Source organism: Paroedura picta, chromosome 13 (genome assembly GCF_049243985.1).
Source record: "Paroedura picta isolate Pp20150507F chromosome 13, Ppicta_v3.0, whole genome shotgun sequence".
Taxonomy (NCBI): Eukaryota; Metazoa; Chordata; class Lepidosauria; order Squamata; family Gekkonidae; genus Paroedura; species Paroedura picta.
Window position 1 is genome coordinate 894,152 of NC_135381.1, and position 22,015 is coordinate 916,166.

Consider the following 22,015-nt stretch of genomic DNA (forward strand, 5'->3'; position numbering starts at 1 on the left):
CAGCCAGGGGGAAGGAAGGTTCCTTGAGCGTCGCAGTGGAAAGGAGGTCCCAAGGGCTCTCTCTGGCACTCCACAGCCCCCCACCCCCCACCCCCCCACCTCCCCCTCCCTGTAAAGCTGCCTCTGGCGAGAAGGGCACGTTTTCTTGTGTGAGGAAAGACCCCCTTTGGGCCTCCTGGGTGGGTTGCCAGAGAACAATGTTTGTGCAGCCAAACGGGTCACCAGGGGAGGAGGTCCGGGCGAGAGTCCGTCATGCCAAATAAGAACAGGGGCAGGACAAAGGGCACAAAATCAGAGAAGAGGCGGCAGCCCCGAGCGCTCCCTGCCCTGGGGGGCGGCCGGTCCTCGGACTGGGCAGCGCTTCGACATTCCGCCGGCAGGGGGCCCCACTGCACAGGCGCTCCCGCTGAAGCCTCCCGCCCGCCGCCCGTCCTCACTTGCCGTCTTCCCGGGCTGGACGGGGCGCGGAGGCGGCCGGAGGGAGGGGGGGGGGCGGCAGGGGCTCCCCGCCCTCCCCACCCCCGTCCCAGGCGAACCGAGGAAGCCCCCCGACCAGCCGTGCTGGAGGGGCCAGCCAGCCCAGTGCAAGGCGGGTCACCCCTCTGGGGGTTAAGCCAGCGCCCCAAGTGTGGCCCTCTCGGGGACCACACAGCACCGGCAGCTAGTGGCCAAGCGGCGGCGAGCCCCCCCCCAACCCCCCCCCCCCCGAAGCAGATCCGCTGCGCCTCCGCTTGGCCCGGCTCCGGCTCCTTCGGGCGGCGCCAGGGGGTGGGGGTGGGGGTCTTTCTGGCGGGCACCTGTCCCGGCCGGCCCGGCGGGGTTGGCTCCGGCTAGGGCTGCCGCGCGGCCCAAAAGTCCCCCGGCGCGGTGGGGGCGGGGGTGGGCGTCCGAGGCTCTGCTGCCGGCTCGACGGGTCCCTTGCCCCCGGGAAGGCGGGCCGGGGGTGGGATGGGGCGGGGCGCAGGGGGCGGCTCGGGCGCCCTCCCGACGGCGGCGCTCTCTCCCCCGGCCCGCGGCCCGGCCTCGCATGGCGGGCAGAGGCTCCGGCGGGCAGCGGCAGCGGGGGGTCTGGCCCTCCTCTTCCTCCTGCCGGGACGGGGGCTGCTGCCGGGAGGCGGCCGTCGGAGGACGGGGCCGGGCGCCTGAAGACCCTCTCCCCCCAGGTAGGGAGGGCCCGGCGGGGGCGAGGAGGCCGGGGCAGGCGGGCGCCCGTCCCGGGAGGGAGTCCCCGATGGCGGGGGGGGGGGGAACGGGACTCTGCTTCGCCTGCCTGGAGACCTGCCGGCAGCGGGAGCTACAGGCGAGCCGGGAGGGGAGGGGAGGGGAGGGGGGAGTCCAAGGCGGCCGCGGCCCTCGACGACGCTCCTTTCTGCGTTCCGGCTAAGCAAGGCGAAGGGCGGTTTGCCCCGGAAGGTGCGGGGGTGGGTGGGGGGCTGGAGGGATCGTTCTCCCGGCTGCCAAAGGGTCCCAGCCCTTAGCAAACCCCACCTGCGGGGGGGGGGTCTTCTAGCCTTCTTGTGAATTCCCTGCACGGGCCGTTAGATTTCCTCCTCCTGGGAACAACAGCCCTGTGAGGCAGGCAGCTGAGGCTGAAAGAGAGGCACGGTGCTGCCCCCCCCCCCCCGTGGCCCGTATCGCAGTCCGGCTCTGCAGAAGGGACCTCTGTTCCCAGAGAGCAGCTTTGGCCAGCGTTTAGCGTCCCTGTGCACACCGCCTCGCATTCCGCAGGAGTTGAGCAGGGATTAGGGCTGGCTGAGCCAGACCCGGGCAGAAATCCCCCCTCCCCGCCCGCCCGCCCTACTCCCCAGGCCTCCCCAGTTAATCTCTCTGCGCGAGGAGATGCCCACGTGCCCCACACCGTCTTCCTCCTCGTGTGCAAGCACTGCAGGAGACTTTATGCCACAGCCAGGGTGCCAGAGTGGGGATCCCGCCCACGGAGGAGGGAGGGTGTCTGGCTCTTCCGGCCTGGGAGTGTTTCCCCCAGAAGGTCAGCTCTCAGCAAGGCCACAGAGATGGGGCCTGACCCACACGGGGAGGCTGGCGGCCCCCACGGGACCAATAGCACTTTCGGGTGATGAGCTTTCCAGAGTGAAAGATCCACTTGTCAGATTTAATCTTCCACAAAACCCAAAAATCCTGCCCCCTTGAACTCCAGGTGGGGCCCCCTCTGCTGACTCACCCTGGGGGGGGGCCTGCCTCCTTCAAGGTCAGAGTTGTCTGCTCAGGCTGGCAGCTGCTCTGCAGGGTCTTCCCCTCTGCTCCCCCTCCCTCCTCGGAGGACGGAGCGTGGGGCCTTGGGCATGCCGGCCTGGGGCTCTGCCACGAGCCCCAGCCCCTCCCCAGCCCTCGGTTCTAAAACATGAAAACCCAGCCGGTCTGATTGTTTTGCATCCCCACAAGGCGGAGGGGACTAGTGGGGCTAAAGTCCAAGGCTCCATTTGCCCCCCCTTCCCCCCCCCCCAGGCAGACTGTCCAGGGTTGTCCTGGGGAGATACTCGGAGCACTTCGGGGAAGGAGCCCACGGAGGGGCTGACTCTGGTTCCCGAAGACCCTTGCGCCCCCCCGCCCCCCAGCCTGTGGGATCCTCCCCAAATTGCTGTGGCAGAGGTGCTCTTGGGCTCTGGACGAAAGTGTGGCACCCGTTGCCCCTGGCCTGGCGTCAGAAGGGCCTCCCCCCCCCCTCTGAGGAGCCTCGGCTGGGTTGGCAGCACAAGTTTCTGTTGGGAATGGGAGGAAGGGTGCTGCTGGCAGAGGAAGGGTGCTGCTGGCAGAGAGCCAACGGGCCCTCTCTTCCGAGGACCGGCCAGACTCGGACGTCTCCACATGGATCGCAGTAGCTGGTCCAGGAACACCCAATAAGAGACACGGCGAAATCTCTCACCTGACGGAAATGGGTTGGAAGGTCAATGACTTCGGCCAAGATGCCGCAGGGGGTCCCTCCCGAGAACAGGCCGTCCTGCGGCCCACGACAAATGTGCCCCACAAAGAGGGCATGCCAAAGAGCCACCCACTCTCACCCGTCTTGGGGCTTAGTGGAAGGAACAGTGACTCATGCAGGGACACTGTGGAGAGCCTTCTCTGGGGATTGGTGTTTGGGGGCCCAAATGAGATGACTTTGTGTCTGGGGATCCCTGGTGGGAGCTGGCCCTCCACCTCTTCTGGCCCCAGCGAGGGTCGGGCTGGGGGCCCTGGTGGGGCTGCTGGGCGCTGCTGCCACCTTCCCTCTCTCGCACCGAGCACCTCCGCCCTCCCCGGCCGCCCAGGGCAGAGAACAGAGGGCTGCTCTGTGTCCAATCCTGGCCGGGCTTCAGGGCTTTGGCTGCTGTGTTGGAGCTCAAATTTCCAAGTGTGTGAAATTCTACAAATAGCTTCAGAAAAGAGGAGGGCTGGGGGGGGGTGGGGGGGGAGGAGCATGAGAAAGAAGCCCGGGCTGAGCACACTGGGGCAAGCCCTCTCCCTTGGGGGCCAGTCCAGCTGCCAGCGGTCCCCTAGTGAGGGCGCTGACCTCCGGCCTCCTCCTCCCCACACTGGCCCCTCCACGGAATAAGGAGAGAGGGGCACGGGGTGGAAGAGCTGCCCACCCTTGGGGTCTTGCTGGTTTCTGGCCTCCCTTCTGAACTGGGGAGGCCCCAGGCAAGGGGTGCCAGCCTCCAGGTGGGGCCTGGGGATCCCCTAGAATCTCCGGACTGCAGAGCTCAGCTCCCCTGGAGAAAATGGAGGGTTCAGAGGGTGGGATGGCATGGGACCCCGGCTGCCCCTCCCAGACCTCCAGGAGTTTCCCAATCTGGGTCTGCAGGACGGACCTTAAGCAGTCCCTCAAGGCAGGAAAGCCCCCTTGCCCCGCTGGGCCCATGGCGGAGGCCCCTGGACAACCTCTGCCCATTTTGCTGGGCTCAGCCACGTCCATCTCGGGGCTCTAGCTTGCCATCCTCCCCCTCCCCTCTCCTTGATGAGGCATTTGGGCTGGAGAAATCCATTAACCTTTCCCATGCTTTGATCTGCCCGGAGGCTCCAGGGAAGGCTGGGCTGGAAGTGCAATAATCACTAACTAAATAAAATATAGTCGCAACAGGACAGCCAGGAGATGTGAATACTGAGTTAAACGTTGTAGCATTGAAAGCACCCAGCTCTTCAGTTCTGCTTATACATATTATCACATATAGAAGGTCGACAAAACTGAAACTGGGGAAGCTGGAAAGTGACTTGCCCTTATTGACGGGGGCAGAGAAATTAGCGTGACCTGAATAAAACCCTGTTTCGAGAGCACCTGACTCATTACAAAAGAAAATATTTCACAGGCTTTTCAGGGGTCCCCCAAACTTCCATTTCTTTTTCTGTTAAAATACTTGAACCCATTCCTGGATCCACCGCCCCCCCCCCGTTATTTCCTGGGCTTCCCCCCTTCTGTCCTTGGCGGGCCAGGGGACAGAACGGTGGCTTTCCACGCAGAAGTCTCCCATTCACCGGACACGACACGGGACTGCTGAGGAGGGCCTTTGGGGAAAGGTGGCGGGTTCAGGAGACGGTCCAAGGGAGGGAGCACCGTCTGTAGCCTCAGCCGCTGGGGGGGAGGGGGAACTATGGGGGGGGGGCTGCAGGCGCTGACCTGACCTCAGGGCGGCACTGATGCCAGCGACTGCTTGTGGAACACGTCACGTTTACTAGTGACCCCTTGTCTCTGATTCGGCCCCCTCGGTTAGGGACATCCTGCCCTGTTGACCGGGTGGGTTTGTGTCGTGCGACCCGCCTGGAGTTTCACTGGGGAAGGCGGACTCTACCTGGCGCGATTAATAAAACCATCTGGGGGAGGAACCCCTGGGCCGTTCCCCACTTCGCTGGCATTCCAGAGAGTCTCCATCCCATAATGCCCAAGGCCACTGCCGCAGCTGCTTTCAGGAAGGCTGCGGGTGGCATTTCCTTTGGGGTTTTCTCCCGGGAAGGAGGTTGTTCAGGAAGGTGGACATTGGAGGGGGAGGGAGGCCGGTCGCCGCCTCTGCCGTCCATTCTTAACCTGGGCTGTGTTGCGAGCCACTTTAGGCAGAAGGTGGGAGGGAGGGGAGGGAGGGAGGAAGTTCGGGGTGGGGGCAGCAGAGTAATGCTGATCACCCCTTAAGGGTCAGAAAGGAATCGATCCAGGGATCCTGGAGGTGTCTTGCCTTCCTCTGAGCATGGAGCAGAGGTCAGTAGCCATTATTTTTCTGCATTGTGCAGGGGGTTGGGCTAGATGACCCTCGGTGTCCCTTCTAGCTCTATGTTTCTGTGTCCCAAGACAGGAAAGGCAGAAAGTGCTGGGATGGTGGCCAGATGTGAGCCACGGGGCCCAGTCCATGGAGAAAGTCCCCTCCACAAGCAGGGCCGGTGGGCGAGGCCACCTTGTGTCCTGTGTCGGTGAGCAGGAGCAGGGTGCCCTTTGGGGTCTCTCCTCTGGGCTGGCAGAGAGTGGCAGAGGCTCAGAGGAGCACCCTGGAGCTCAATTCTGAGCGGAAAGGTCCAAACGGGCCACGGGTTGCCCCTCATTCTCGGTCATCAGCTGCTCTTGTGGGAGGCTGAAAAGGTCAGCGTTTTGCCGGGATGTTCCTGGGTTGGCCAACGCGGGCCTCTGCCCTTCCTCCCCTCCTTTGTGTGCTGAAAAGGAGGGTAAGCCCCTAGACCAGCCCTTTTGTCCCGCTGTCATCCCACCCTTTGTCCCGCTGTCGGGGCTGGGCGGGGCGGGGCGGGGGCCTGGCTCCTGCTGCTTCCTCTCCTGGCCAGGGAGTGTGTTGCTTCCTGCTGCTGTGCAGGGCACAGGTGGCAACCAGGCTGCCAAGGGGAGGGGCTCAGTGGCAGAGCATCCTGGTTCGAGCAGGGCCAGGCAGGGGATGATGTGAGGGCCTGCACAGATGCTGCGTGGCCTGGGCTGACCCTGAGGGAGCAGGCGACCGACCGACCGCGGCCGTAGGCGGCAGCCTCATGGGTCTCCCCCATGGCCTCTTCCCCAGACTCCGCGAGGACCTGGGCCTCTTCCCCTTCTTGCTCCAGGCCAGCCCTTTCAGCTCCTTCCGGGGCCCACATCCGAGCCCTCGCTGGGCCCCCCTCTGCCAGGCAGCTGTGTGCCTCGCGTGGGTCTGCTCAGCTCCGTACATCCCTGCAGGGGCAAACTAGTCCCTGCTCCCGTGCCCACAGAGAACGGGCAGCAAGAACACAGAGTAACAGCACCAGCCTAATCTGCAATTTGCTGCAGAACGTCTCCCCCCCCCCCCCCCCGTTGCTATAGAAAGCAGCCTCAAAGATGCCCCAGGCAGACGGGGCCGGTGGAGCCGACTCCAGCAATCTGGTCTCCTCGCTAGGCGGAGGCCGCTGGCCCTGGGAGCGAGGCACCACATCAGACACGGCCGAGGCAGCCTTGTGGCCAGGCCTGGCACAGAGGCCGCTGGAGAAGCCGCCCTGGGTATTTGCAGCCTGGCCCTCGGCCAGCTCAGCTCCCTGAATTGCGGGGTTGGGGTGGTGGAGAATGTCCTGGACTCGCTGGCCCTGCACAGGGGGAGGCTGCGGGGGGGGGAGGGGGGCTGAGACTCTGATCCGAAGAGCGCACCTCCTCGAACGCAGCCCTGCCCACCCACCGGGGACACGACACGGGGCTGCCCTGGAGAGGTCCGCTGCCTCCCTTCTAGCTGCTTGGCGAAAAAGAAACGTTCCTGCCGGCTTCACTTGGGGAGTGGGGGCCTGGAGCACGGTGAGTGGGGTGGGGTGGGGTGGGGAGGCCACAGTGGGGCTTCGGTCCTTCTCCTGGGGAACTGGGTCACCAGCCCTTCTTCTCCAGCGTGGCTGGCCTGGCCTCCGCATTGGCCAACCCTCCGCTCCCGCCCAGCTGCTCCGCTTTAGGATCCTGCCCACAAGAGGCCCCTCAGCCGGGGTCCCACACCCCGATGGTCCCTTCTCCCGCGTCCAAAAGGGACCCACTGGAGCCTTCTTTGCTGAGAAGTTGGGGGCTTCCCTCTTTCATGTGTTCCTGTGCTAGACTGCCCCAGTCCATGGGTGTTCTAGGTCGCTGGTGAATTGCTGAGACCGGTCCCTCTTCCTGCGGGAGTTTCTTGATCCCCTTTGGAAGCCCTGTGAGCTGCTGGCCTCCAGGCACTGAGCTGCGTTGGAGAGGTGAAGGCTCTTGTCCAGAGCCCCAAAGCTGGGGGGGGAGGGGGGAGGGGGGAGCACGGAGCTGTTTTAAGCATGTGGAAACGATCATGTGGTGTCCAGTGTACCGTTTCCCAGCACCGGGGAGGCCATCACACAGGCCCCAGTTCCCGCAGCTCTCTCTGCAGCCCCCTGCCTGCCCATGCTTCAGTGCTCTGCCTCACCTGCCAGATCCCACCCTCTTCTGCTGGGGAGGGGTTTTTGGAGGGGGAGGTAGTGTGCTGCCCAGTATTCCCTAGAACCTGCTTGGTCCAACTTCTCTGTCTGAAATGCCTGGAGGCAGCCCCCTGCCCCATCAAGCTTGCTCAAGAGCCCCCCCTCAGCAGGCCAGGGATGGATGGGAGGGAGGAGGGGGAGGGAATTGTTGACCTTTGCTGCCTCCCTTCCTTTCTACACTGATCCGGCTCCTGCCTGGCTGACCCCCTCTCCTTGGTGCTTAAACCAGGATCTTCCTACCCCCTTCCTAATCTCAGCAATTGGGTTCAAATTTGCACAGGGCTCCTGAGTGGAAAGTTCTCCTTTGATGTTCGGTATTTGGAGGAAAACATTCCCTGGAGACTTCCACCCCCCCTCACACACACACACACCAAGGGCCCCTCCTTAGGGCTCTGCACCCAGCATCCCTCTGTGTGGGATTGAGTGGGGCGGGCACTGTCAGCTGGTGGGCAAACGGGGCAGGCTCAGTTCCGTCTCTGCTTTCCAGGAGACATTCGACATTCTCCCCCTCCAGTTTACGGTTAACGTGGCTTGTTTCCTCTCGGCTTTTGGGGCAGAGCCTGTCTTCTGGCATGTCCTATTCGGCGCCTTCGACGAAAAATAAATATTATTGCTGTTAATAAGTCCAGAGAAGCAGCGAGGCCTCGGCCCCTGGCCTTCTGCCCCCGACTCCGACCCCGGCCGGAGGGCCCAGGGAGGACCCACAGTGGAGGCAGCCCCAATCAGGCCCCTTCCGGTCCTTGAGCAGCTGGGGGTGAGTCATCCGTTCAGGTGTGTCCAAAGGGAAACGGGAGCGTGGCCAGCCAGCCAGTGGCCTGAGGCGTGAACCCCGCCCCTCTGGGCTTGCTGCCCACTAGCCAGGCTGCAGGATGGGGACAGCTGGTCTCTGTGGCTTGTTGGCTGTCCTGACTGTCTGCCTTTAGCATGACGGCTGACATGGAGCCTCCACCTGAAGAGGCAGTATACCTGCTGGGGGCACACCGGTTTTATTCCCTGTCCATCTTGTGGCCTTCTCAGTCTCAGGAGATGGATCTGTTTCAGAATCAGGGCATTGGGTTAGCAAGAGCTATTAACCATGAGGGCTGAATTGAACCTCACAGCTCAAGAGCAGTCTACCCCCAAGTGTGAGATGTTGGGCCTCAAAGGGGACAGGCCTGCCAGCTTCCTTGCAGGATCGGTTTTATTGAGATGCAAAATGAGGCCGGAGGGAACCTGGAAATCCTTTTCATGCTAAGGGGCCCTTAGTTGCAAACTCTTCCTATTTCCGGGGGGGGGGCTGTAAGATGCAACCCCCCTGGCAGGAAAGGAGAGCCAGTGCGGAATGATGGTCAGTCTAAGATCGGGGAGACCCACATTCAAATCCCCACTCTGTCTTTGGGCCAGGCACACAGTATTGACCTCTCCTACCTCACAGGGACATTGTGATAATTTCTCGGGGGAGCAGGGAACAGTGTCAGCTGCTTTGGCTCCCCCTGGGGAGAAGTGAATGAACAAGGAAGAGCCTTGAGCAGCCTGTGGGGGTCTAGTCGCCCTGCTTTTTGGCTGGGGAAACCTCCAGACCCCAGTCCTGTAACTTGCTCTGAGTTGCCCATTTCTGCCCTTGAGATGCAGCAGGAGAAAGCATGTTGGGAGCCTTGCCTTTTGAGCAGGCAGGTGGCCAAGGACTCCGTCATCGGGCGCTTTTAGGATGTGCACAAGAACCCTCTTGCATTCTTCCACACAGCCCTGTAATGTAGGCCAGCAGGGTCCCTGGCGGGGGTGGGGGCACCAGCTTGGCTGCTGGGCTCCTTTGGCTTCCCGGTTCTGGTCCTCCGCTTCTCCCGCTGCCTGCCCCAGCCCAGGACCCGAGAACGTCGGAGGTGACAGTCAGGCGTCTTCCCTCCGGCCTCTGGTCCCCTTGGGTGTGGCCCGGCAGGCTCTGGTGAAAGCCGGGCTTGTTCCTGCCTTGCTGGCGGCCCTGCCTCCAGGAACCACATCTGGGCGGGGGCGGGCCGGTGGACGGGCTCACCACCCTCTGAAAGGCACTCTGTGCAACCGAAGCAGCAGCAGGCAGGAGGCAGCGGGAGCGACACATCTGGGGGGGGGCGCACACAGGCACCCCCCACCCTGCCTGCTTCCCAATTGAGGCTGCTGCGAGTGGCAGGCGAGGGGGAGAGGCGGATGCCCCACTGGAGAGCAGAGGTGGGTGGCCTGCTGGGGACCCCATGCCGGGGTCTCTTGTCTGGGGGAGGGGGGCTGCTGGCTCTCCCCAGCTCCTTCTCAGCTGGACTGGGGTGGGGGTGGGGGGGCAGCAAAGACAGAAGATCAGTTGGAGCCTGGATTCTTGCCCCGCTCTTTTCCTGCCCACCCCCCAAGTCCCCATCCCAGTCAGGTCTCCTTTCCCTCCGGGCCAAACTGAGGGTCAGGGAGAGAGAAACTGGGATGCAATGGGGCAGGCACCTGGGTCCTATCCCCCCTCCCCCCGGCCCTTAAAGCCCAAAGGGGCCTGAAGCAAGAATCCCCCCCACCCACCCCCAGCCTGGTCAGTGTCCCTGTCCCCTTCAGAGGGGGGCAGTCCCAGCCCACCTTCCAGGGTTGCCTAAGAAATACTACAAGACAATGTTTGTGAAACACTTTGAAGGTGGCATTGATCTCTCCCCCCCCCCCCAGTCTGGCTGTGACCATGTCTGAGAGATTACTTCTGAGCACGTGCAGAATCCCTTGCCCCAGCCTGGAGCTACTTCCTCCTCCAGCCCCCCAAAGTGCTAGATCAGCCCTCCCCCCATCCCCATGTTCTCCTGCCTCTTCTGTCCTGCCAGGCCAGCCACGTCCCAGCGAGCCCCTCAGGCCAGCTGCCATGGCGGACTCCGAGGAGAACCCCCACCCCGGTCCCTGCGAGGCCGGCGAGACCCCGGCGGACGAAGCTTCCCCGCAGAACGAGGGCTTCCCGCTCTCCTCGCTGGCCAACCTCTTTGAGAACGAGGACGGCTCCTCCTCTGCGGACGCCATACGCAGCCCGCCCGGGCCGGGGGACGGCAAGCAGAACCTGCGGATGAAATTCCACGGCGCCTTCCGCAAGGGGGTCCCCAACCCCATGGACCTGCTGGAGTCCACCATCTACGAGTCCTCCGTGGTGCCCGGCCCCAAGAAGGCCCCCATGGACTCGCTCTTCGACTACGGCACCTACCACCACCCGCCCACCGACAACAAGCGGAGGCGTAAGAAGGTCCTGGAGTGAGTACGGCCCCCGAGACCCTTCCCGGGCAAGGAGGGGGGAAGGGGTCTTTCTGGCAACCTGGACCAAAATGCACCAGAGAACTGTGGTCGCCTGAAGACGGTGGCCACGGGGGTGATGCCCGGAGGGTCCGAAGGGTCTCCCGGGGCTTCAAGCGGCACGTGCTGCCTCTGCACGCTGGGTCTGGCTCTTTGGCAGTTCCGTTTTTCAAGCAGGCGGGTGGAAAACAGTCTCAAAAGTGGCTTTCTGAAGTCCCCATGGCAAAATAAATGGCTAAAAAAGGCAGCCTTTCCAGGGTAGGATCCACGGTAGGATGCCGCTTTTACTCGACGGTTATGCTATGTGGATCTCTAAGGGAGCCATTATCCTCTGCTTTACCCCTCAACAAGGGCCTCAGTGGATTCCCCATCTTATCTTTACAACAACCCTGTGAGGAAGGAGAGGTGGAGCCTGTGAGGCTGGCCTCAGATCACCACGTGGGCTTCGATGGCAAAGGCAGGATTTGAACCAGGCCCATGACACTCTGTGACACTTGCCCCAGGAGTAGCTGTAGGAGTAGGCCTGTCATGGGAGGGGGGGGGGTCTGCCTTCCCGTAAAGGTAGCTGTGCAGGTGTGTAGCCGGGTTGGCATGAGGCGGCCTGAGGCGGCCACCCGTGAGCCTTGAAGAGCCGCCCATTAGCTCATGCCTTGCATCAAAGGGGCCCTTGGACAACGTGGCCCTGCTCATAAAGGGGGCCCATTCTGGCATGGCCAGGGCAGGACTGGGGAGAGGCACCCTGGCTGCGTTTGGGCGCTGGGATGGGCCCTCCTCTCTCCTGAGGCCTTTTGGCAAAGGTGTCCTGCCTGATGTGAGGGCAGAGAGCTCTTGAGGGTATGCAGAGGGCCTTCCTCTCGTGCCTCTGGACATGCGCATGTTTGGGCTGGGCCGGGCCAGGCTGGTTCCTCAGGTGGAGTGTGACATCCAGGCAGCCTGCCGCAGGGTACCTCTGTCTGCGCTGGGGGGGGGGAGGGAGGTGGCTGCTTGGGTGTGGCCCGGGTGCCCCTCCATGTCCACTTCAAAGGCCTCTCTGTGCCGCTTCCCTCCTGCGGCCGCCCTAGGGACTGACTGGGCATGGGGGGGGCGCGAGGGGGGTGAGGTCACCCCGATGAATGGCCTGCTTCAGGTATGGGCCTCACCCGCCCGTCTCTTTCTTGCCCAGGCGGGACAACTGAGGACTCCGTCTGGCCACAGGGCAGCTCCCAGGGAGGGGCAGCTGGTAGGAAAAGCAACCAGGGCTGTGGAGAGCTCCCCCGGGCCTTTTGGGGAACGGGAGGCTCAGGGCAGGGGTCCTGGGTGCTCCCTGCCCGTGGGTGGCTTGCACAGGCATCCTGGAAGCCCGGGGGGGGGGGTGTTGCCTGGCTGCTGTGGCCAGTCCTGGTGCTGCTGCAGGGGAGCTTCCCTCCGCCTGGCAGGTCTGGGGTTGGCCCTCCGACAAAGGGGGGGAGGTTGGGGAGGAGAGAGAGGCGCTGTCTCTTGTTGCCAGCAAGATTTCACGGTCAGCATCCCAAGCTAGGATTTTTTGGTGTGGGGTTCATATCCCGCTTTCTCACAGAAGGTGTGAGGGAATCCTTCGGCTAGTCACAGTTTTCTGCCCCAGCATCCTCACAGGGCTGTTGTGCCGTCAAGGTGGAGGAAGGGAGAACGACCTCTGCCACTCAGATTGCCTTGAAGGAGCATCAGGATAAGAAGGGGATGGTTTGGTTTAAAGGTTTTTTTGATCAGTCTCTCCCTCTCCCCAGGAAGAGACCCCCCAGCACGAAGGGCCCTGCCCCCCACCCGCCCCCCATCCGCAAGGTGTTCAACCGGCCCATCCTTTTTGACATCGTCTCCCGAGGCTCCACGGCAGACCTGGACGGCCTGCTGCCCTTCCTGCTGACCCACAAGAAGCGGCTAACAGACGAGGAGTTTCGAGGTGGGTGAAGGGGTGGGGCTCAGGGGTGCTGCTGGGTGCTTGAGGGCTCCCTGGGACATGCACAGTGGACCCAGCGGGGTCTCCCTCGTACAGCACCCTCTTCAGGGATCAGAGATGGGCTATGCTTTTAGGAGAGCTCAGTGAGGACTGGCCACGTGTGATCTTTCCATTTAACCACTTTATCTCCAGGTTAAACAGGTTTGGAGGTTTTGTTTTAAAGCCTGCAAGACTAAAGCTTTTTTGCGGGCAAAGCCTATCATGGGGTGTCCTCTATAAAAACAGTTTGGTGTGTGAGATCAAGATTTTGTCAGTCTAGCCAAAGGAGGCAGGAAGGCGCCAGAAATTTAAGAGAAGGGTTCCAGTAATGTGTTAATTCCCAGCAAATTCACATAACTGAATAATATCTAGCCACTGTGTGAAACAAATGGATCTTAGCTGGTCAGACCCAGCAGGGCTGTCCTGATGTCCTTCGGAAGGCCTCTGCCCTGAGGCTGGCCCTGTGGGAGAAGACTGGCTGGCCTGGAGGGACCTCCCTGGCCTGACCCAGCTGGGCTCTCCAGAGGTTCTCCTGAGCCTCACCAGCCACTGTTCCCTGTGCCCCCCCCCCAAGAACCTTCCACGGGGAAGACCTGCCTGCCCAAGGCGCTGCTGAACCTGAGCAGTGGCAAGAACGACACCATCCCGCTGCTGCTGGACGTTGCCGAGAAGACGGGGAGCACGCGGGAGTTCATCAATTCCCCCTTCCGAGACGTCTACTACCGAGGTGGGTGGGGAAGCCGTCCTGGCCGGCCCCGTGTGGCCTCCCGGGCATTGGGCCGGGGGGGGGCGGCAGGGTCACCTGAGCCCCTCCCCAGGGCTGGCCCTGCTCAGCTCCAGACTAGCCTGGCCCATCTAGGGCAGGGCTGAGATGAACCTGGGAGCTGAAAACCAGCATCTGTGCTAAGAGCCCAACGTGCCCCCTGCAGGGCAGACCGCTCTGCACATTGCCATCGAGCGCCGCTGCAAACACTACGTGGAGCTGCTGGTGGAGAAAGGCGCTGACGTCCACGCGCAGGCCAGGGGGCGCTTCTTCCAGCCCAAGGATGAGGGCGGCTACTTCTACTTTGGTGAGCGGCCCTTGGCGGGGGCAGCGGGCCACCTCTGCCGCCTACTGGGGGGGTTGTCGTGGGAAATGGTGCGGCACCCTGGCTAAGCTGCGAACCCCGCACACGCCTTGGCCAGAACGCATCTCCTGCCGCTTTAGACGGGGCACTCCCCACCTGCAGCACTGGCCTACCCTGAAGGGCTGTGGCAAGGCTGTGAACCTCTGAAGGCTGAACGTGGACCCGCAGGGACATGGCTGCTGTGCTGCTGGTGGGGGAGGGCTGCGAGCACCAGGGTTGGCTTGCAGAGCTGGTGGGCAGCAGAGAGCTCCGGGGTCCAACCAAAGACCGGCAAGGAAGGCAGGTCTTGGAGGAGAGTCTGGAGGAAGGGCAGAGAACGGGGAGGCCAGGGCCGTGTTCGTGGGAAGGGGGCTCTGCTTGGGGGCAGCAAGGGAGAAGGTCCAGGATTGCGTGGAGCGTGTCCCCTCGCCCGGCCCGGGGCTCCAGTGCGGTGGCTGGGCCTGCAGGCCGCCTTTCACGTCTCGCTCTCCCCCGCCTGCCCAGGTGAGCTGCCCCTCTCGCTGGCGGCCTGCACCAACCAGCCGCACATCGTCCAGTACCTGACGGAGAACGCGCACAAGCAGGCCGACCTGCGGCGCCAGGATTCGCGGGGCAACACGGTGCTCCACGCCCTGGTGGCCATCGCAGACAACACCCGCGAGAACACCAAGTTTGTCACCAAAATGTACGACCTGCTGCTCACCAAGTGCGCCAAGCTCTTCCCGGACACCAACCTGGAGGCCTTGCTCAACAATGACGGCCTCTCGCCCCTCATGATGGCCGCCAAGGCCGGAAAGATCGGGGTGAGCCCCACGGCGCCCCCAGGAAACAGGGGAGGGGAGGGGAGGGGGGACGTGGGCCTGGCGAGCCGGAGGCCCCGGCTGCAGTCCCTGGCCAGGGGGCGATGGAAAGCGCGAGGCCAAGCGACCCCCAGTGAGCTCCCCCCACGCCCCCCCCCCAGCAGAGCCGATCTCCTCCTGGGCAGGACAGGGGTGCTGCAGCCTCCACAGGGCCCCGGGGGGTGCTGAACACAGCTGGTGGGCTTCATAGACGCCCCCCCCCAAACAGCTCCATCATGTCCTTTCATTGCAAGTGACCGTAATTTCACCAAGCTGTGACTCAGGGGCAGAGCGTCTGCTTGGCATGCTGGAGGGCCCTGTGTTGACCCCCTGCGCCATCCCCAGTTCAGAGGACCAGGCAGGAGGGGAAAGACCCTGCAGAGCGTCTGCCAGCCTGAGCAGGCAACACTGGCCTCTCGTGTGGCAATCTGGGTTCAGTTCCCCACCCCTCCTCCACGTGGCGCCTGCTGGGTGACCTTGGGCCAGTCACAGTTCTCCCAGAGCTCTCTCAGCCCCACCTGTTATGGGGAAGGATAAGGGGTTGCCAGCCGCTCTGAGGCTTCTCTGGGGAGGAGAGAAAAGCAGGACACAAAACCCCAAACATATGGGATGGGGGGAGAGTTGAGCAGGGGAAGAGGCTGGGTGAAACCAAGCTGCTTGCTCCCCCTTGTGGCCACAGGCAGGATCCCCCCAGCCCAGTCGCCCCCCCCCCCCCGGCCCAGGCAGAGAGATCTCCCCCCAGCTGCTGCTGAAACGCAAGCCCCCCTTTTAAGCACCAACCTCCAGCAGCGTTTCCAGCTCTAAAGGCCAAGACTGAAATGGGGGGCTGTTTTGATGGCTACCTGCGGTTAGGACCCCCCAAGGGTGCCTGGAAAAGCGGGCTTCCCACGCCCAGGACAAGGACTCCAGGCCCCCACCCGTCTCTCCTGCCCTGCCCTGCGCCCCGATTTCTCTCCCTCCTGCCTCAGGCCAGGCTGGGCGGGGTCCTGCCCGGGCTCGGGGGCCTCAGTCTGCCACGAGGCCTGACCCCGCGTGCCTCCCTGCCTGCAGGTCTTCCAGCACATCATCCGGCGGGAGATCAAGGACGAGGACGCACGGCACCTGTCCCGCAAGTTCAAGGACTGGGCCTACGGGCCGGTCTACTCCTCGCTGTACGACCTCTCCTCCTTGGACACGTGTGGCGAGGAGGTCTCCGTGCTGGAGATCCTCGTCTACAACAGCAAGATCGAGGTGAGCCCGGCGGGCGCGGGGCCATCGGTGGCAACGAGGGCTCCCTCTGCTTCCAGCTCTGGGCTTTGCTGTGGCCCCGTGGCAGAGCCTCTGCTCGGCTTGCAGAAGGTCCCAGGGGCCCACCTGGCCTCCCCAGTGAAAGGGACCCCAGAGACCCTGGGCAGCTGCTGCCGGCACGAGCTGGCCCTGCACACGGGGATGGCCCGCCTCGCAAGGCCGCCGCCTCATGCTCTTTCGCGGGGTCTGCCACTCTCTACCCAGAATCGCCATGAGATGCTGGCTGTGGAGCCAATCAATGAGCTCCTGCGGGACAAATGGCGCAAATTCGGGGCGGTCTCCTTCTACATCAGCGTTGTGTCCTACCTGTGCGCCATGGTCATCTTCACCCTGGTGTCCTACTACCGCCCCCTGGAGGGCACTGTGAGTACCCACCGGCCCCGGGGGAAATGGGCTCCGGGCAAGCCCATGCTTGCCCCTCCCCAGAGCCTCACTGCGCCTGACAGAGGGGGCTCCACCTAGCCCGTGGGGCTCCAGAGGCGGACCCAATCCCTTCTGGAAGGTGCCAGGGCTTGCAGCCGCCGCCCCCACTCTCCGGGGCCGTCCCTTCCACGGGTTCTTCGGAGCGGCTTCTCAGCTCCCTCTTTCCCCGCTGCAGCCCCCCTACCCGTACGTCACCACCACAGACTACCTGCGGCTGGCTGGGGAGATCGTCACGCTCTTCACCGGGGTCCTCTTCTTCTTCACGAACGTGAGTGCGGCAAGGCCCACCCCTGCTCCCGGCACCAGGCTCGGGGCTCCTCTCCCCACAACTGACACCCTGCGAGGCAGGTGGGGCTGAGAGAGCTCTGAGAGAACGGTGACTGGCCCAAGGTCTTGTGGGAGCAAACCTGGCTCTCCGGATGGGAGCCCTCCGCTCCTCTCCACAACCCCATGACATGGCTGCTTCTGGGACTCAGGGCTGGGGGGCTGTTGCTGAGACCAGGCGTTGAGTCTCTTCCGCCCTCTTGCCCCGTCTTTTGCTCCCTCTGGAAGCCTTCTGCCCCCCTCAACTCCTCTTTCAGCTCGCTCAGTTCCTGGATCACGGCCTCCCAGCTGGGGCCTCCCTGCGACTCGCCTCTGTCCGCCCGTGAAGCTCTCCTTGGCCCCCTGGGCGGCCTAAAGGCCTTCTCTTCTCCCCCAGATCAAGGACCTCTTCATGAAGAAGTGCCCCGGGGTGAATTCCTTCTTCATTGACGGCTCCTTCCAGTTACTCTAGTAAGGACCAGAGAGGAGTCCCGGGGCTGCTGTGGGTCACCTGGGGAGTAGTGGAAATAGCGCTGGGCTTGGATCCTGGGAGAGGCAGGTTCAGACCTGAACTTGTGCAGTGAGCGACTTGGGGCTCCTCACTGACGCAGCCTTGCCTACCCCAAAGGGTGGTTGTGAGACAACGGAGGAGGGGAGAAACTTGTTCGCAGCCACTGTGAGGACCAGCTGGGGAGAAAGGCAGGAGATACCCAGTAAGGCTCCCCTTGGCCTGGCTTTTCTCTCCTTCCCCCGGTTCACACTTCCCTGCTCTTTACTTCTTGAGATCTTTCACTCTTTCCCCAAATGAGGGCCGGGACATCTTGGCTGAGTTCCCCTTCCAATTTCACTCCCCCCTTCTCTCTCTCTCTCTCTCTCTCTCTGCAGGGGGTTGGACTGGATGACCTTTGAGGTCCCTTCCAGCCCTAGGTTTCTATCTTCTTTGCTGCTGCTCCTTCTCCTGCCCCACTGCTGGAGTGGCACAGACCTGGGACCCACTGCCTTGCTGCTAGCCAGCCCCACACTGCCCACAGGGATCGCTCAAGGTTTTGCGAGGCATTCTTTGGAATGGGAAGGTTTCAAGCCCGTTATTTTTATTGCATTCTCCTCCTCACTCAACGGCCTCCGTTCCCAACGGCTCTGACCTCTCGCTGTTGTTGCTTGTAGCTTCATCTACTCCGTCCTGGTGCTGGTTGCGGCCGCTCTGTACCTGGCGGGCATCGAGGCCTACCTGGCTGTCATGGTCTTTGCCCTGGTGCTGGGCTGGATGAACGCCCTCTACTTCACCCGCGGCCTCAAGCTGACGGGCACCTACAGCATCATGATCCAGAAGGTGAGGGGGGCCGGGGAGGGGCGGGGGGCTGGGCTGTGTTGGGATTGGGGCCGTCTCCAAATCAGACAGGGGCTGTCCATCGGGGGTTCTTCTGGTTTAGTTCCCGTTGGGGCGGGGAGCCGTTTGTGTCACACCCCTCATAAAGCATTTTGAAATCACAGGCCCTGCGAAAGACCCCCAGAAGCGGCTTCCATGGAGTGGCCTCCCTCAGGCTTTATGGGGCATGCTCCACGTGCTCTTACAGCCATGGTGACTGAGGGGAACCTCCATGTTCAGAGGCAGTCAGCCTATGAATGCCCGAGCTGGGAGGCATCTTCAGGGGAAGGCCGTGGCCCTTGTGCCCAGAGGAACTGGCTGGCCCCTGGGTGAGACGGGAGGCGGGACTGGAGGGGCCTCCCTGGCCTGACCCAGCCGGGCCCTGCAGAGGCTCCGATGCTGAAGGGCTGCCCCTTCTCTCCTCATAGATCCTCTTCAAGGACCTCTTCCGGTTTCTGCTCGTCTATGTGCTTTTCATGATTGGCTACGCATCAGGTAAGACGGCCGCCGGAACCCTCCAGCTGGGTGCCTCTGCTTTCGGTCTCAAAGCTCAGGTCCTGCCACGCCTCTGGCACAGTCCCCCCGGCCCCGTCCGGCCGCCCAGGACTGACTCCTCTGATCCAACCTCTTCACAGCAGGAGTTCTGGAAGAGGGGGAGAATATCCGGGGGGCCAACGGTTGACTCTGCCGAGCTCCCGCCTTACAGGGGCCGGCGGGGCCCTTTTCGAAGGGTTGTGTGCTTCGGCGTGGTTCGGCTGCCCCGGCCATCACCAAAGCCCAAAGTGGCGCATAGGAGGCCAGCGCTGTGGTGCGGAGAGGAGGGGAGGTGTGCCAGCCGGCGGCCACATGCAGGCACAGAGTTGGGCTTGTGCGCGGCTGTCGGCTGGTGCACCGTAGCCACTGCCCCTCCTTTCTGCGGTGCTGGCCGCCTCGAGATTGGTGATTGCAGAAGAAGAAGAAGAAGAAGAAGAAGAAGAAGAAGAAGAAGAAGAAGAAGAAGAAGAAGAAGAAGAAGAGTTGGTTCTTATATGTCGCTTTTCCCTACCCGAAGGAGGCTCAAAGCGGCTTATAGTCGCCTTCCCATTCCTCTCCCCACAACAGACACCCTGTGAGGTGGGTGAGGCTAAGAGAGCCCTGAGAGAACTGCTCAGTCTGAACAGTTTTATCAGTGCCGTGGCGAGCCCAAGGTCACTCAGATGGCTGCATGTGGGGGAGCACAGAATCGAACCCGGCATGCCAGATAAGAAATCCACACTCCTAACCACTACACCAAACCGGCAGCCGAAGTGTGCCGAAGCGCACAACCATAGCTAGGAGTGTTTCTCCGCTGGGCGAGGAGGGCTGTTTGCTGCCGAGGACAGGGCCTCTGGGACCAGAACGGAGCCCCAAGAAAACCCCTGCCGCGAAGACTCAGCGTCAAGCAAGAGACTTGCACAATAAATTTTGGGAAACATAAGCCGCCATAAAATGCCCTAGAAGACTCTATTAAATCAACAAATCCTTCCAGCCTCGCTAGAAAGCAGATGATGGACAGAGGTGCAAAGTGGAACAAGGGACAAACTAGGCTGATTTCTGTACAGAGTTAGTAGAAACAAGTGAATGCCCCAAATACCCAAATAACACCACTAAATAATGGCAGAAAGAAAGAACGGGGTTCTGAGGGGGTGATCAAAAGCGTAGTGGCTGTGAGACAAGAAGGTCCACTGTCTCTCCGTGGCCGTTGTGGGTCTCCTGCAGCCAGGCCCCTGCCGCCTGCCTCCCGGCCTCTCCTTCCTCCCCCCCCCCCAGCCTTGGTGTCCCTGCTGAACCCGTGTCCCAGTGCTGAGGCCTGCGCCAAGGACCAGCCCAACTGCACGGCCCCCGCCTACCCGTCCTGCCGGGACAGCCAGACCTTCAGCACCTTCCTGCTGGACCTCTTCAAGCTCACCATCGGCATGGGGGACCTGGAGATGATCGAGAACGCCAAGTACCCGGGGGTCTTCGTCATCCTCCTCGTCACCTACATCATCCTGACGTTCGTCCTCCTGCTAAACATGCTGATCGCCCTGATGGGGGAGACGGTGGGCCAGGTGTCCAAGGAGAGCAAGCAGATCTGGAAGCTGCAGGTAGAGGCCGGTGCCACGCCCTCCTGGGCCAGGGAGGGCTGCCGTTGGGGACCGGCCATCCTGGGCTCCTGGCAAGGGCCCGGGCCGCTTTCCCTTGGCCTCATCCCGCCTCCCCTCCCTTCCCCCCACAGTGGGCCACCACCATCCTGGACATCGAGAGATCCTTCCCCGTGTTCATGAGAAAAGCTTTCCGGTCGGGCGAGATGGTCACTGTTGGGAAGTCCTTGGATGGGACTCCAGACCGGAGGTGGTGCTTCAGGTGGGCCTGGGGGGGGGGCGAGGGGAAAGAGCCTCCTCCCTCCCTCCCTCCCTCTGGGAGTCCGGGATGTGCTCACCCCACCATGGGGAAAGCCGCTCTGCAGGGCCCTCTGCTCTGCCCTGCCCTGCCCTGCCCCAATGAGATTTCCGGCCACCCTGGGCGGCAGAGGTTTCCCAGGCACTGTCCTGGCCACGGAGGGCGGCGTCCTGCTCCCTTGAGGCCCCCAAGGCCACCTCTGAGGGAGGCGTTTCCTGCCCTCTGGGGGACGTGGGTCATGCTCCATGGCCCGGAGGGGCATCCCAGAGCTATGAAACCTTGAATCACAAGAAGGGACTCTCCGGGAGCCCAGAACGCCTGAGAGGGATTTCCCCACAGCCAAATCTTTCTGGGATTTGCACGCTGCCCCCTTTGGACGGTCTTGAGGTGGGCTGGGAGGAGCGGAGGCTGCTGCCTGGCCGGTTGTCCGCTGGGGTCAATGCAGCCCAGGGCGCTCCCCTCTTCTCTCGTCAGGGTGGACGAAGTGAACTGGTCACACTGGAACCAGAACTTGGGCATCATCAACGAGGACCCGGGCAAGAACGACACCTACCACTACTATGGCTTCTCCCACACCGTGGGCCGGCTGCGGAGAGGTGAGGGGGGGCTGGGAACTCCGGGGGGGGGGAAGACCTCCCCTCCCCCACCCCGGTTTCCATCCTCTGGTGGGGCTGAGCATGTGGAGACCCCCACCCACCCCTCCCTCCCTCCTTCTCTCTTCCTCCGGTGCAGATCGCTGGTCAACGGTGGTGCCACGGGTGGTGGAGCTGAACAAGAGCTCTCCCCCGGATGAGGTGGTGGTCCCCCTAGACAGCCTGGCCCCTTCTGCAGCGAGCGAGGGCCTCAAGCACGGCTACCCCCAGGGCTGGAGAAAGGAGGAGCCCCATCTCTGAGGGGAGGGCCAACGCGGACAGGCTCAGGGCAGCGTCTTCACCCACCGTGGGCAATGCCAGCCGAGCCTCCCTGCCTTCCCCCCTCTCACTGCCGAGAAGCAGCGCAGGCTCCCGGCCTCAGCATGGGCAGAGCGGGCCTCACTCTGGCAACATTATTCCAGGCGGGCGGGAAGACCGCTGCTCTCAGGGGGGCGCATTTGACGGACGCACCCAAGGCCTCCGCCTGGGCCAGGCTCGTTGGGCGGGAGCAGAACTACCCCCACCACTGTGGTTTAACCCAGCTGGTGGGGGGGGGGCGAGCCAAGTGGGCAAGCAAATGTGGGCTGCCCGGGGGGGGGTACCCGGGAGCAAAGAGGGCTGTGGCAGGAGCCAGCCCTCCGGTCCAGGACGGGGCCTTTCTTTCTACACAGAGTTCTTGTTTTGCACAAGGGTATTCTCTGACTTTTTATTTAGTAATAAAAACGGAAGCCCACCGAGCCCATCTTGCACTTCTGGGGGGGGCAGCAGCTGGGGGGCTCCATGCTGGAAGGAAGGAAGGAAGGAGGCCAGGCGTCCCCCAAGACTCTCCCCCACTGCCTACCCCCCGCCCCCAGCTGCACCCTCAAGGGAAGTGGGGGTTGCCAACCTATGATCCTAATGGCACTCCAGTCCGCCCAGAGCAGTTCCCCTCGAGCAACTGGCGTGCCCAGAGCAGCCACAAGAGGGGAGCCCAGCCCCTCACCTGATGAGCCCCAGACAGTCTCCAAGGGGAACGCCAGAAGAGCCCTGTGGGATCAGACCTTCCCTGAGAAAAGCAGGGGCTCCGCTCCCCT

General features: G+C 62.9%; 1 protein-coding gene across 4 annotated transcripts; it reads left to right on the plus strand.

The window, feature by feature from the left end:
• Positions 1-987: 987 nt before the first annotated feature.
• On the plus strand, positions 988-21,679 carry TRPV4 (transient receptor potential cation channel subfamily V member 4). 4 transcript variants are annotated; one of them, XM_077308294.1, is made up of 16 exons: positions 988-1,163; positions 10,182-10,596; positions 12,378-12,550; positions 13,161-13,313; positions 13,516-13,656; positions 14,197-14,495; positions 15,582-15,761; positions 16,023-16,181; positions 16,417-16,509; positions 16,942-17,015; positions 17,709-17,874; positions 18,339-18,405; positions 19,699-20,015; positions 20,147-20,274; positions 20,785-20,906; positions 21,043-21,679. In XM_077308294.1, exons 1-16 carry the CDS (start codon positions 1,028-1,030, stop codon positions 21,201-21,203), a joined length of 2,784 nt encoding a protein of 927 aa, XP_077164409.1. In that variant the 5' UTR covers positions 988-1,027; the 3' UTR covers positions 21,204-21,679. The 4 variants fall into 4 exon arrangements, with proteins under 4 accessions (XP_077164409.1, XP_077164410.1, XP_077164411.1 ...); XM_077308295.1 differs by lacking the exon at positions 988-1,163 and adding an exon at positions 6,563-6,712; XM_077308296.1 differs by lacking the exon at positions 988-1,163 and adding an exon at positions 7,770-8,137.
• Positions 21,680-22,015: the final 336 nt, after the last annotated feature.

Excerpts from the sequence above, each read along its gene's own strand:
- TRPV4 (XM_077308294.1), top strand. The coding sequence starts at position 1,028 with ATGGCGGGCAGAGGCTCCGGCGGGCAGCGGCAGCGGGGGGTCTGGCCC. Across the intron at positions 13,314-13,515 it reads CCGAGACGTCTACTACCGAG|GGCAGACCGCTCTGCACATT; the intron begins GTGGGTGGGGAA and ends TGCCCCCTGCAG. Across the intron at positions 20,275-20,784 it reads GACCGGAGGTGGTGCTTCAG|GGTGGACGAAGTGAACTGGT; the intron begins GTGGGCCTGGGG and ends TTCTCTCGTCAG.